The sequence below is a fragment of the Lepidochelys olivacea genome, assembly GCF_965140295.1.
Source record: "Lepidochelys olivacea isolate rLepOli2 genome assembly, chromosome: 9".
Lineage (NCBI taxonomy): Eukaryota > Metazoa > Chordata > Testudines > Cheloniidae > Lepidochelys > Lepidochelys olivacea.
This window is the reverse complement of record NC_140419.1, coordinates 19,679,076-19,694,785: the sequence shown is the minus strand read 5'-3', so window position 1 is coordinate 19,694,785 and position 15,710 is coordinate 19,679,076. Positions and strand designations below refer to the sequence as shown.

General features: G+C 39.5%; 1 protein-coding gene across 1 annotated transcript in view; it reads right to left on the bottom strand.

Moving 5' to 3' along the window:
- SI (sucrase-isomaltase) overlaps positions 1-15,710 on the bottom strand; it is a 152,256-nt gene that overhangs the window by 32,177 nt on the left and 104,369 nt on the right. The window contains exons 44-50 of the mRNA XM_084638286.1: positions 15,444-15,568; positions 15,047-15,135; positions 12,202-12,251; positions 9,409-9,579; positions 7,989-8,147; positions 6,291-6,497; positions 2,887-3,041 (exon numbers count right to left, since the gene is read on the bottom strand). Of these exons, the coding sequence (XP_084494412.1) occupies positions 2,887-3,041; positions 6,291-6,497; positions 7,989-8,147; positions 9,409-9,579; positions 12,202-12,251; positions 15,047-15,135; positions 15,444-15,568 (956 nt within the window). The remainder of the gene's footprint in view (positions 1-2,886; positions 3,042-6,290; positions 6,498-7,988; positions 8,148-9,408; positions 9,580-12,201; positions 12,252-15,046; positions 15,136-15,443; positions 15,569-15,710) is intronic.

Sequence of the window (15,710 nt, the reverse complement as noted above, 5' to 3'; positions counted from 1 at the left end):
TGTATTAGCCATGTATTTGCTTTTATTAATGAAGTGCAGGATGACTGTTTAATCTGCTAGAAGACTATCTGTGTCAGAGTGCAAGGAAGTTGGGTATTATTGAATACACTCTTGAATTTAGTTTAAATGAACACTAAATATGTATTCAGAAGTTTCTTAGAACTGAAGGAAACTTTAATTAATCTATATATTAATTTCAATGGTAGTGATGTTTTTAAACCCAGTGTATTGTATGCTTAGTAATGATGGGACGTGGGGAAGCAAAAGAGATGTTAGAGAGACTGATGATCTGATTGAGGTGGAACTTCAGACATAAACAAGGTGTGGCCTAAAAGAAACTTTATCTTTGTGAAATGTCTTAAAAGGGGGCTTGGCTAACAGTGTCTGAAGCTCACCCTTTTGGCAGATTGTACCTGACTGCTACCAGAAACACTATATTCACTGATAGCATCAATTATAAGGATGTTGTTGCTCAAAGATCAAAGGGGGAGACCATCAAACAGGACAAAACTAAATTCATGCAGTGGATCAGAGACAGCAGGGCACATGCAAATGAGGACTTTTAAGAATTGATTTCAGAGTAGCAGCCATGTTAGTCTGTATCCGCAAAAAGAAAAGGAGGACTTGTGGCACCTTAGAGACTAACAAATTTATTTGAGCATAACCAGTCGGAGAACACTTCAATCTCTTTGGTCACTGGATTACAGACCTAAAAGTGGCAATTCTTCAACAAAAAAACTTCAAAAACAGACTCCAACGAGAGACTGCTGAATTGGAATTAATTTGCAAACTGGACACAATTAACTTAGGCTTCAATAAAGACTGGGAGTAGATGGGTCATTACACAAAGTAAAATTATTTCCCCATGTTTATTCCTCCCCCTGCTGTTCCTCAGAGTTTCTTGTCAACTGCTGGAAATGGCCCACCTTGATTATCACTTGATTATCAGGTTTTTTTCCCCCCCGCTCTCCTGCTGGTAATAGCTCACCATACCTGATCACAGTGTGTATGGTAACACCCATTGTTTCATGTTCTCTGTGTATATAAATCTCCCCACTGTATTTTCCACTGAACGCATCCGATGAAGTGAGCTGTAGCTCACAAAAGCTTATGCTCAAATAAATTTGTTCGTCTCTAAGGTGCCACAAGTCCTCTTTTTTTTTTTTTAAGAACTGAGGCATCAAGAGATGCGAAAAGACAGAAAACCCCATCTACCAGTGGATGTATCACAGAGATGGAGGCTAAGTGCCCCCTTAGAAAACTGATGAGAAAACCATGAGATTTCAAATATAGCAGGTAATCTCATATATGCGTAATGTCTGGATTCCTTGGTGACAACCGGTGAGACTCAGTTCCGACTGAGAGCCTTTTCCATTTCATGGATAAGTAGCTCTGGTTGTGCCCTTCCTGCTGCACACCAACATGGCTTGGACATCCTGAGAGCAAACTCTTTCCTCACTGCCAGTCATCCAAATAAGGAAATATCTGAATGCCTAAAAGTTGAAGATGAGCTGCCACTACTGCCATACATTTGGTAAACACCCTCAGGACATGTGTTAGGCTGACAGGCCTATTGCCTACCATGAATTAAAGATACTTTCTGTGGCCAGGAAGGATGTATCCTGCAGCCAGAGGGCAACGTACTAATTCCCCACCTTCAAGGAAGGGATAACAGATGATAGGGGAACCATTCTTTTCTTTGTTCTCTTGGTTAATCTGTTAAACTTTCTTAGATCTAGAAATCTACATTTCTCATCCAAAACAGGCTTTGGAGCCATGGCACCCGGAGAGGCACTCCTTGTGGAGGAATGCTCTGCTCTCGTGGTCAGAGGCAGGCTCTTAAGAGGGACACGGTGCTTTTCCAGAAAGACTAACTAAAGACAGGAATTCCTTGGTTTCTTCATCCTCGTGGGGAAAGAGGAATGGATCGGACATTTGTTCCCCACTTGTCCCTCTCCTAAACCAATTAGGCAATATTTGAAACTCTCAATAACAGCTGTACATGTGGAACACAGATGTTTTGGCTTTTTTTGCCATGCAAAAATCCCCTGGATTTAAACCATGAGCTAACTGACTAAACTGTAACTATACGAAGTGAACTGTAAGTATGCAAAAATCAGAAAATCTCTTTTACAGATGGCTAAGTGAGGCTCAAGAGCGACAGAGAACTCTCCAGCTCTCGCCACAGATGGTAGAAAGGAACTGAGAGGGAGGTGGCAGTCATGTCCCTTTTATGCCCTCAGGCCCATGCACGAGAAGGGCAGGGGCACACATACTGACTAATGGTACTGCTGGCAGAAGTCTCATACACAAGTGCATTGGGTGCACATACGCCTACAGTGAAATGGACTCTCAAAGGAGAATGTTTAGCTATCTTCATTTGGTTTAAGCCACAGCTCCAACATCAATGGGATAGCCTCTCTTTTCAGCTAGGTATCAGCTCAGAATCAGCATCTGTAAACCACATTCTTTTTGTGCTGAATTTGATTAGAGAATGAGTATGATATTTTGCAATCGATTTAGTTCTAAGTGAGAATTAATTGCTCTGGAAGCTCTTGAGGATGTTATCACTGATGTAATAATGTTCCCTCTAAGGATATGTCTACACTGGAGCTTCCGGTGTGATTTCCGGCTCAGACAGACATACCTGTGCTAGTTCTCATCAAGCTAGCATGATAAAACCACAAGTGTAGCCGCAGCGATGCCAGCAACAGGACAGGTTAGCTGCCCGAGTACATACCTAGTGTTTCGGATGGGATTGTACTCAAGGCAGCTAGGCTATTCCACCTTTATAGGTGACACGGCGAAGCCAGTACTCAGGGATTTCCACCAAACATACAAGTTAAAATTAAAATGTCATCTATAGCAAACAAAGTTTTCACTTACATAATTGTTCCGGTGCTTTTGCGCCTAATCTGGATACCAAATGGATTGTTCTTAATGGTCACTTCATAGAGTCGACCTGCTTCTGTACTTGTTGGAGTACTAGGGAGAAATAGTGGGACTGGAACTTCATATCTTTTATTGTTGGCATCATAAACCTATGAAAAGAAAGGCAGTGGTCTTGAAGGTGTAATACATAAGACCTGCTTCTTGCAACTGTAGTTTTAAATAAAAGTTCTCCTTAGTCAAAGAGAAATAAAAAATTATTTCTGTGTGTGGTCATGTTCAAGAATGTAAGTAAATATCATAGGGAAAGTAACAGCAAACATTATAGTTGTGGTCCCTGCACTCGACAACAAATAGGACCTAAATTCTGGGGCTTTTTTTTCCTGGATTTTGTGGCAATGTGTGGCTGCTTCCTTTACATATGAAAAACACAATCAACCAGCACAGTAGCCTTTGTGTTGTTTATTTTGATGTTAAATTCACAGTTTATTTATGCTGCCTCTACATTTTTAGTTTTCAATACGCCAGAAAATTTCTGCACTGGCCTTCAATAACTGCATTGTAGACAATGTCAGGGGCCAGTCTGGAGGTTTTGGCTGCTAAGTTGTGGATAGTTGGAGGCTGGGGGAAGTGGGAGGTAGCTTGTGATTGTGGGATAAAGCACTTTAGCAGGACTTTCTGCTAAAATAATCAATGACAGTTAATTGTCACCTGAAGATTTCAGGCTTAACTCACTAAGAGTATTAGGGCAGTGTAAGAGATAGACCTCTATAGAGATTAGAATACCTTTATTAATAATAATTAATAATTAATTCTTATAATATTGGTTTATTACAATTTGCCTGCTCTGTTAACTGAATATTAAAAGGTACTTACAATTATTGTTATTCCCATCATGCTTAGAAAATGCAATACCACCTGCTTATATATTGGTTACGTCTGTTATTAAGTGAAATGTAAGGCTAATTCCGGGAGGCTTCCGCTTCCTGTCAGCTAGTGACAAGCTCCCAAAATGTCAAAAATGATACCTCTCTCGGCCATAAAACATCCAAACATCTTTTATACAAGCTCAGACATGCAACTTTTATAACTTATGTATTGCTTAACTATTTATACTATTTTCTTTTATGCTATATTTTCAATTTGTGTTTGTATCTAACTGGTAGTTATTCTTAAGTGTTTACATCGAATATTTGATGAGAGACTAATTGCCAATGTACTGAACATGGGCCCGTTGTAAATCTAGGATACACAGGGTCCAAAAGAAACAACCACACATGCTTGTTTCAGAGAACAAGACACCAGCATAACACACCGATAAAACAATCTCAAGAGAACAAACTTGGCAAGATATGTTTTAGAAAGAGACCTGACTTAAAAAGAATGTAAGGATATTCCTGTTCAGGAGCAAAACTTAGGGATCCTTACTAGGAGTCCTAAAATCGTAAAAGCGGGTTTTTCTTTATGCCCCTTTGCAAGTAAAAACCTCTGGATTACTTCTGCTAAAGAATTTGCTCACGGAAAGTAATTTACTTTATTATCACTCTAAAGCCCTCAACGTTTAAGAAAAACATGAAAGGTTGGAAAATATTTGATAGAAGACCTTTCTTACCTCTAAATTCATGTTTTGGGTTAAAAGTGAATACCTTGGTTTTGACTTAAAGACTGAGATGACAAGCATTTAGAGATATGTATTTGCAAATATGTTATAAAAATACAAAGCTCCCAACATAATAATCTCCTAATACCATTGCTATATACATGGTAAGATGGTATATGTATTAACATAGAGTTCAACGACCTTTCCACAACTGGTTACTAATACAAGCAAACATTTGAGTGTACCATTTTTATATTAATTGGGGCATTGATTAATGAGTATTCTAATGAAACTTGGCTTTCATTAAGACTGAATTCAGATCTTTATCATATCCTACAAAGACACAGTACATTTTGCACAGGGATTTTCAGTACTTGGTTAATTCTGTTGAGCAGTTTCTCACTCCTTGAGTAGTCTCACGGATTTCAACTGGATGAGTGCTGGATGAGTGCTCACTGGAGAGTGAGGTGCTACTCAGTCTGAGTAAGAATCTGGCCCAATGAGAGGAGTCGCAGAACATGATACTACTCAGCCTGATTAAAGGCAGCAGAATTAAGCTAGTAGAATGTTCAGCTAGGGAAGACGATGCTGCACATGTGTTGAACCGTGAAAAGTAAGTGGCTGCAGAGTCCTTGCTCAAGCTCTTGTTCACCTTACATAATGTACAGGAGTCCACTCTCAATCCCTGTGTCCTTTATAAGGTAAACAAATAGGAGCCATCTCTGAGGCACCTTATGCGGGTTACACCTGTGGATGCTGATTTCTCACAGCTTGAACTGGTTCTTCATGTATTATTACCTCAGTGCTTAGATAAAACCCTGCACATCTATGTTCATCATTGGTGTTTGTTGAAACTTAGGTAGCTCAACTAACACACTGAGCTGTCTGAAAAGAGCTTACTGAGAAAAAAAACCCAAAGAGGTGAGAATAAGCACTATGGAACCTCACACCACTTCTAGTATTCAACATGTCCACATTACATATGGAATAGGTCAAATGGATCAGGAATCAGCATGTCATGCTACTGCAACAGTACGAAACAATGCAGTGTGTGATCCACTTATTTGCACAGCAAGCCATCATTAGCAGTTTAGAGAAAACGTGATCACTCTTTTTGAATGATAAGACAAAATAAAATGAAATAGTCTCTAGAACGGTGGTTCTCAACCAGGGTAAGTGTATCCCTGGGGGTACGCAGGCGGGACATCAACTCTCCTAGATATTTGCCTAGTTTTACAACAGGCTACATAAAAAGTCCTAACCAACTCAGTAAAACTAAAATTTCATACTGACAATGACATGTTTATACTGCTCTATATACTGTACATGGAAATGTAAGTATAATATTTATATTCCAACTGATTTATGTTATAATTATACAGTAAAATGAGAAAGTAAGCAATTTTTCAATAATATTGTGCTGTGACGCTTTTGTGTTTGTATGTCTGATTTTGAAAGCAAGTAGATTTTAAGTGAACTGGAACTTGGGAGTAGGCAGGACAAATCAGACTTCTGAAAGGGGTGCAGTAGTCTGGAAAGGTTGAGAGCCACTTCTCTAGAAGGAGGCAGGTATGTAGTTGCTTCCAGAAAGATGCATCTGATGGGGAGCCCCGGAGCACCAGGGTTTCAAATGTGGCGGCCTTTACATAGGCCATTCAAAAGATGGGTCAATTCTTATTCTCTCCTACTCTCCTCTGTAGCCATGTATGGTCTAGTCACATTTCAGCTCAGTAAAAATGAAAAAGTATCACCATCACCAATCTCAGCATAGATTGTCTCAACAGATTCAGACTGAAATTACCTTGAACTGCAACATGTTGTTGTCATGATATTTCACTTCCAAGCGAAGTGTGTTGATAGTGGGAGAACGATCCCTATAGCGGTCAGGGATACTAAGATTTCTGGAGAGGTCAGCTGTAAGACCCGAAGCGGTGTTTTGAATGTTACTGACAGAATAGCCATAATTACTTGGGTAGTAACATGATGGCACAAGGGAGTTAGAGGCAACCTGAAAAACATATTGCAGATTAGAAAACAGTAAATGAGATCATTCATTTTAATAACAGTAAAAGACAATTCCAGAAAAATCCCATTTTTAACAGGTAACTCATGAGCAACTGCTTGTAAAGGTGACCGCAACAATGCTGAACAGTGTGAAAACGAACCCTAACAAAGAACACAATGATTTATGCAATTAAGATCAGAGAAAACTTCCCATCATTACAGTGGGGTCTGTTGGAGGAGGACATCCCATTGAGTTGACAATTTCAATGCAGAGAATTTAAGTAAGTTTAGAAATACGAAGAAAAGAACTTCCTGGGATTTAGTTATGATTCATCATCACTTATTTACATTTAAAAAACATCAGAGCTTGATAACTTTATCTTTCCTTTTCTTAAGTGTATTTTTAATAGAAACATCTCTCATTTGTTTATAAAATGATATTATATTAGCAGTGGCAAGGAATGCTGCATTTAATGCAGGTGCTTAGCAGTCACTATTCTAAATCCGCCTGTCAAATTCCTTGTCTTTTTCTGATATTTTCATTTTCAGAGTGAGATTTTTTTCTTGCTTTGTGTATGCCCAGAGGGTTTTTCTCTGTCTGAAATCTTTTGATAAGCAAGCCCACCTTTTATTGAATACACGAATGGGGGGAAAAATACACTTTTTCTCACCATTAAAAAGAAAAATTATGACAACAAGAAAAACTCTTGCAACTTCCTCTGAACAGGTATACAATCAAACATTGTTTGAGAGGTGAAATCAAGCATACATCAAGAAGCACTAAATGACACGAAGTGCCTTTTGTTCTTCAGGAGGAAATGGCTGGGAATTCACCTTATTTCCTTACTAATTTCATTGACTGAGCATACCGACAAGATCTTTTCACTGAGGACTCAATCTTACTTCCATTAGAATCTACTGAAATCTTTGCCTGGCACCCAGATTACCATTGTCCTCCTTATCCTAACCAACCTTGGAATCAAACAGCTAAAGAGAAGGATGGGAAAGAGAGAAAAATAGAATAGGGATGAAGTGACACTTGAGAAGGTACTAAGTGTAGAAACTTTAGGTTCACATCTTTGGAGTTACTCAAGACACAGCTTTGGGGGTGCTGATGTCAGCCGATTTCCTCTTTATGTTTGGTCTTTTCAGATGAGGAAAAAGAGAGCCCAATGGCAAAATGGCAAAAGCCTGAGTCCCAATAGTGGTGGTGATGCTTAAAGTGGTAAGGATGATTAATTCTGCCTTCCATGCATAAGCAAGCTGCCAAGTGATCCCCTGAGAGACAATGTCCCAAAATAGGTGGCAACCTTGATCCATAGAGTCAGACTTATTTTCATCACTCAAACATTTTGTTGTGTTGCTAAAACAATTCTGCAAGTTCATCAAATACTTAAAAACCCTAGTCAGCAACTCTTTTAGTTTAGATAAATTAAGTTAGTGTCATTAAAGCAGTGTCCTTATTTCTTGCTTCACACAAATCATTTCTGCTTACCTGCCAGATACAGCCACGAGCAGTACAATTTTCTTGTGATGCACCTGAGTCAGGATAACAGTTAAATTTTTCATTGTCTTCAACCAATGACTCCTGTGAAGACCAGTCAACTGAGTAGGGTTTCCCCAATTCAAGCTGAAGGCCAGTAATATGCAGGAGCTTTGAACGGAAACAAAAAAACAACAAATCTACCTGAGGCCGTTGCATTTTTCAGCTCTCGCACTATCTGTGACTTATTTTAACATGGCACTGATTTTGAATTTCAAACTATGGGCTTCCCAGGGACCCTGTAAAGATCAGGATCCTGCTCTTTCTTTTTAAAAGCTTGGAGTCCATTCTAATTTCACCTGTGCACAGGAATTTCTGCTTTCCCATCCAAGGAATGATAGCACAGCTAAATATGATAGATTTTTTTGTATGTTTCAGGCGCAAGGCAGAAAGGCAAGAGATTTAATAAAAGATACAGTTCTGTAGAAAGCCTTGGGAATAAGCTGGGGGTGGGGATAACCTTGCATTTTTCCATCAGAAGAGTGGAAACCCTAAAAGCAGCTACAGGAGTTATGTTTATATTTGAAAGGCAGTTCAGAGGAACGTGTCTTGAAGATCACCATGACACTCAGGATTTGTTTCAATTGCATTTAGGGGTGCTTGACTCAATTATTATTTATAGTTAATACTGACTTCTTCCCCATAATTATACATATGACAGAGTCACAGGGGAGATTTTTTAGTCCTGGGACATCTTTTTATTATTTTATGAGACAGTAAGAAACGTGTTGGATATTTCACAAAAACATGCAGGGTCAAATCATGGCCCATTGGGAGTTTTGCCAATGGCTTTAGTGGAGCACAGACTTAACCCATAGAGGTAGGGTCTTTGCCCTGAACTGCATATAGCCTATATTTGACAAAACACAACAAAAAAGGTTTACAGTTATACAGGGGCAGGCGAAGGGTGGAGGAAGGAAATGGGTGGCAAGAACAGAACCATCTAGCTTCTCAGTAAGTACTTGTTGGAGATGCTATATTCCCTCTCAGTTCTCTTAGGGCGTAAATAAGCTTTTAGGAGGGTTGAAAAAAAATCAAATACTCAGAGTTACGAATTTCCAAAGATTAAGGATTTTACTGCAGCAATAACTTAGCCATATTGCACATACGTTCTGTCATATTTTCTTTTCCTGTTTGCCCTGTCAAATTGAAACCTTGTTTGATTACATTTTGTATTATTTACTAAACAGCATACAACAATTCCAGGTTGTTTGATTTCTCAATGCAAATATTTCATTAGTGGTACATTTTTGAATTTATTAAAAAATATAGGACTTAATATTGCAACTGAGATCTGCTTCAATGCCAAGTTTAAGGAAGAAAGGTTATATTATTTGGCAGATGGTTTAATACCCTTGAATTAGCTGCTTACCTCTTTTGTAGCATCATAGTTGACATTATGGAGAGATGGAACTGTCACGCCATTTTGTTTTACTGTAGCAGCTAAAGGTCGTCTGACAACTCCCAAAATTTTAATTTCATCAAATTTTAAATTGTTTGGGTCAGTGTATCCATTGTTCAAAACCTTAATCTCTAAAACACTCTGAAAAGACAACAAAATATATTAGATTCATATTGTCTCAACTTGCCATCACATTGACTATGACATCTAAACGTGTCTTGAAGTATGATCATTTATCCCTGATTATCAGACTAAAAATCATGCAGTTCCTTCTTTCCAGGCCCACTTATGTGTTTCTTATGTTGGATGGCTATGCAACAGGTACCTACCTGTATGTAACACACATATGCATCAAAATGTAGCTTCTCCGCGTAGGACTAAATATTAAGGGGGAAAGCAGAAGGAGCATTTTCCTCTTCCCTTCTGTACATTCACAGAGGGCAGCCACAACCGCAGTCCTCCCTTAAGTGTACACTGCTCCTTGCTAGGGATCTCTATTGAAAAACCAACCCCAAAGCAGCATGGAAGCAGCAGGGCCTCGGGCTCTCCTTTCCTCCTCACCCACCAGCTGGAGAAAGAAACACTTGGTACACCCTTGTGAGAAGTGGAGCAGTAAACGCATGTGCAGAGCACCAGGAGGCATTGCTGCTCCAGCTGGGTCAGATTGCACGCACGCCACTAAGGAGACTATCGGAGAGCTAGAGGTTTAATTTCTAGCTTGGGTAGACGTATCCATCCTGCTGTGCTCTGACTGAGCTAGTGTGTGGAAAGTGGCAGCATAGTTGCTGCTGCGACTGCATGGGCAGCAGGACAGGTTAGCGATCCCAAGCACAGTCCTCTATCAAACCTAGGTCCATACTCGGGGCAGCTAGCCCCTCCCTCAGCCTGTGCAGCTGCAGCTAAGACAGCTATTCAGAGTGTATTAACACCATCGGAGCTAGCAGAGGGGTGTCTACCCGAGCTGGAAATCACTCCTCCAGCTCCAGTATACACATGCTTTTAATACAGTCTGTAATAACAGGTAAAATCCAGACCCAAAGGTGAGGGAAGGCTTGGAACATCAGTAATCTCAAGTTCTTGATTAATTTCAGTGTAATTATAGATCTATTTGCTTCCCTTTTGTTTTCTTCCAAGGAGGAAGAATGACCAGTTAGGGTACTAGCCTGGGATCTGAGAGATCTAGGTTCATTCCCTGCTCTGCCACGGACATCTGTATGTAAATAGCTCATTCACTTTTCAGGCAATCATTAATCAGGCAAAATTCTTGTTGAAATCAGTGGGCCAAATCCTGGGCTCCTCTGTGCAATTACAGCCTTGCACAAGGTGACAAAGAACTCCCTTGTCTCGGAGGGAGTGTGTACAGATCACTATCCCTGCTCCAGAGCTGTTCAGCCCTGCAAACCAGCGTGGAGGGGGTCTGAGTTGTGTAACTACACGTCCCCTCCCCACCACATATGGGTTGAATTGTGCCTCAGATAATGCTAGAAAGGAGCCATCTCTGTACTCTGGAAGTGCAGGGTTAGCAATTTTGTCTGGTCCTTCAGGTTATGTGAGAGAAAATTGCATAAGTCATTTCACCCCCTGCATTATGAATTACCGCTACAACAGCAGCAAACAATAAAAACTGGCATATGAATGTAGGGGCAGGCATATTACCTGAAAGCACCGAGAACTTTTTTTTTTAAATGTGACTATATTTCAAGTTGGATGAGTTCCTTTATATACATGTTGCTTTTCTCTATACCACAGGGAATTTGTAGATGTGTGTGTTTAATGGCATGTTGCTTTTAAAAATATGCATGAGATGATGAGCTATAATGTACTCATTTAAATAGATTGGTAAAATGACAGCGAAAGTGCAGCTGACAAAATGGTACTATTAGCCTTCATGTTACTTTGATTTCTGCATATGTAAATGTTTAAGTTTTGCAAATAAATTTTATGAAATATAGATTCACTATCAAACAGAGTATTTAAAATAGCTTCACAATACTTCTTAAATATGTATTTATTACAATTTATTCATATAAAATATAGCATGTTAAATGCAATTACAGACAATCTCAATACAACAGCTTATCTCACTCCCATTTCTACACCACCACCCCCGGAAACTACAAGTGTTCAGAACTGGGATGTTGATATAGCTCACTGTAGAGTGAGACCAGCTGTGACATTAGGAACCATGATCTGGGTTTGGATTGTGAACCAAACTTTCTCTTTGAAAGTCTGAGTGTAATCAATTCTGGCCTGAGCCCACCACTAAATACAAGGTAAAAGATATATAAAGATCTCTGTTATAACACCCAAAGTTAAGGAAATTACCCCATGTTTACATCTGAGTTTGCTGAACACTAATTTATGAACACCAATCGTAATCTGAGGAACAATTAGGAAAGCAATAGATAATGAAACAATAAATATCATAATACCATTGTGTAAATCCATGGAACACCCACCCACATCTTGAACACTGCATGGTGATCTGGTTGCCCAGTCTCAAAAAAGATGTATTAGAATTGGAAAAGGAACAGAGAAGGGCAACAAAAATGATTAAGGGTGTGGAACAGCTTGCATAAAAGGAGAGATTAAAAAGATCAGGGCTGTTCACTTTGGAAAAGAGATGACTAAAGGTATGTGGCGGTGGGGAGGGAGGGGAATATGACAGGTCTATAAAATCATGAACAGTGTGGAGAAAATCAATAAGGAAGCGTTAATAACCCCTATACATAACACAAGAACAAGATGTCACCCGATACTCACCTGACTTGCATTAAATGTTTCTAACAGATAAGCACCCTGTTCATATGCATCTGTAATGAGAAAGCAGTAGAGTAAAATGTATCCCACTATAATTTTCTTTTGGTGAATATTCATGACCATTTAAAACAAAAATTATTCTAAATATATTTCTGGTATTAATGTGTAAAACATGCTACTGTTTCCATAATAAACACACTTAGAACCCTCAATGGAAACATATGTTGTTTAAGTCAGAGAAAAAGCTCTAAAAGTTTTCTGTTTCTAAAGTCAACATTCAAAATCTTAACAAAAAAAAAGTGGTACAAATGTTCAAAACCTGGTTTGACTATTTTTAAGTATTTTTAAGCTGTGCCAAATGAAATTCAATTTATTTGGTTTATTCTGTCCCAGGTTACATATGGGTACATCATTATTAGTAAGACTGTCATTTAGTCATGGAGGTCGCGGAAGTCACAGAATCCGTGACTTCCAGCGGTCTCCGTGACTTCAGCTTGCGGTGATCGGGAGCTGCAGGGTCCCCCACCACCCACTACCCCTGCCACCTCTGTTGCCCCCTCCCTGCTGCCACGGGTGGCAGGGGAACCCCCCAGCTCCCTGCTGCCGGGGGCAGCGGGGGAACCCTTTCAGCTCCTGACAGGTAACCCCCGCGCTCCTGGCTGCTGCAGCTGCAGGAGGTGGAGGGCAGCTCCGGGGTACTGCAGAGGAACCCAAACTCCTGGCCCCCATGGGTGGAGGGGAACCCTGAGCTCCCAGCCCCCACAGAAGATGCCTGGAGCTGCAGGCAGCAGGGATACCCCACAGCCCCAGCTGCTACAGGCAGCAACTAGTCCCTACAGCTGCCCCACTTGAAGTACTGTGGGGTTCCACAGATCCCCATTTTGTCAGGGGTATTTTAGTAAAAGTTATGGACAGGTCATGGCTTCTATTACTTTTTCTGTTTTGCCTGTGATCTGTCTGTTACTTTTACTAAAAATATCTGTGACAAAATCTTAGCCTTAATTATTAGCAGTAAGGGCAAGGGAAGACTGAGGCTGGATTAAGTACCTGGCTTCAATGGGACTACTCATATAGTTATAGTGACATACATGCTTCTGGTACTTTCCTGGATTAAGACCTGAAGAGGATTCTTGGACCCTTTGGATCTGGGCCTGGTGATTGGAGGGGATCACACAGAACTGTGACTCAGTGAGAAACAAAGCAAGTGCTGGGAAAAAGGCTATTGGGGCCAGGGGAAGAGTGTGTCTGAAGGATGGGCACTGAAAGGAAGAATCTATTTGCAATAAGCAATAAGAATTAAAAAAAAGTTGTGGGGAAGACTATTTATTCCATGTTTGGGTGGGGCAAAGTTATATAATGAAAGTTCCAAATTTCTATCCACCCCATTTGACAGAGGGAAAGAAGTTTAGTACGCACAGGGTCAGGTCAGTAAGTTCATATTTGACTGAGCGTCAATCAGCTTCTTATTTCTCCCTATATTTTGTAAAAGACTTTTGCATATCAGCGTTAATGTTCCCTTTGATAAGTCTCATGCTGTGGAGTTGGAGACCTCAAATCACAGGTAAAGCTAACAACTCTCTGAGAATCAGTACATAGGCTCCTGTTTCTCAGTCATCTCCCAAATGTCAGGGGAGGACTGCTCCTAATGCTTCAGACAGAGATTTAAGGATTTGTGAGCCTCCTTCGAGGCACATCAGCAATTCCCCACCTCCTACTTTATTCACTATCCATTTACACGTTACCATGATGGATAGGAATGTCTCTTTTGAAAACAACAGTGTCTATTTTCTCTATAAGCCTCAGATTGGGATCTAAACTACCACACGGTAATGCAGATAACCAGAGTCAGTGCAACTTCCTGATTTCTGAAAAACAGATCACTGAGAGATGGTTGAAGTGCACCTTGCAAGCTAGTTTAATTTAATTAAGCTATGATTAACTCTATGAACATAGTAAATAGTTCCAAATCCGAGTCACTCAAAGCTTGGCATACTTCAGTGCACCTCACAGCATGCTGACAGCACCCTGCGCACTTCTACTGAGATTGTTAAGGATGCCAAAGGAGCAATTGAAAGCTCAGAGGAGACTTATTGTGCATAGTGTGTGGTACACACCTGATATGATGGATATATTTTTAAAATTTACTAACACTAGGAAAATCAATTCAGACTTCTCACTTCATTCTTAACTCACATGGTTATATTTACCATAGATTTTGCAAAATTCTGAGGAAATAGCATGATCTCTCTTATTACACATACTAAACTAAGTCTAATGGCATAAGTTAAGGTGTAAAAAATTTGAATTCTGAAAGCAATAATGTTATAGGACTTTACTGAGACAAATCAATATTATTGTACTGTTCTATGGGTTTAACTTGACTTTTTGTTTTTCAAACACTGTTCTTTAGAGCTTTCCAGCTGTGGGCCCTGATCCTGAAATGTATAGCATACATATGGGAGAGACCCCCGTGCTCATATGGAGTTCCCTAACTTCAGTGGGGCTCTGAGCAGGTTCAGGTATCCACATATGCATGGTTAATAGGACAGCATTATCAGGATCTTAGTTATGACTAAGATCCTGCAAACACATGTATAGGTACATATATTCACATGTATAGTCCCATTGAATACAACAGTAGTATGCACATGTATAAGTGTTTGCAAATTTCTTGCATATACTGAAATACACGTATCTACAAGTGTTTGCACATCAAATACTTTATAAAAATGACATTTTATACATTCAAACCTAAAAACTGTAGAAGGAAAAAAACTTTATGCAATTTAGGAAACTTTACTCTTGATGTAAGTAAATCTTCTCACTTCAATTTACTATTAAAACTTACCAATGCTCTTCCCATCATCCCAGTAAAGCTGACCTTGAGCGAACCCATTATCATCTAAAGCAACAGTAAGTCCCATTGAGTTTTGTCGGCTACCAAAAAAAAAAAAAAAAAAAAAATTTGTCAGCAAACACATTACTATTTGTCTATTTCTCCAGAGTCATAACTATTTAAGCTATATAGAAACATCCTTGGACTAGATTGGCTCTCTCTCCCCCCCTCTGTTTCTCTCATTTTCATCAACCATATGATCAATCGAATTCATCTCATACCTCACCTGCAATCTGTCCTCTAGGCCATTTTAACTGGGTCTTTAATGTTCCAAACCACTAAGCTTTCAAAGAGCTCCCATTAAAATAAAATAAACCAGTTTTAACTTTTCCAGTTAATTTCATAGTACCTGTAAAAGGTATTATTAGCAGGGTCCTGCCATGGGATGATGTAACCTCCGCGGATATGAAGGTTGATATGTTCAAGAGGAGCTGATAGGTTATAGGACTGTCCCTTGAAACCAATATATTCCTCCTATAAAAAAAAATTGATTTCAACTGAGTTACTTCTAATTCATACTAATGTAAATGAACAAGGAAGGAGATCCTAAATATGTTAATTACTTTTTGCCACAGAAATATTGATTTAAATGTATAAATAGGGCTGTCATTTCCAT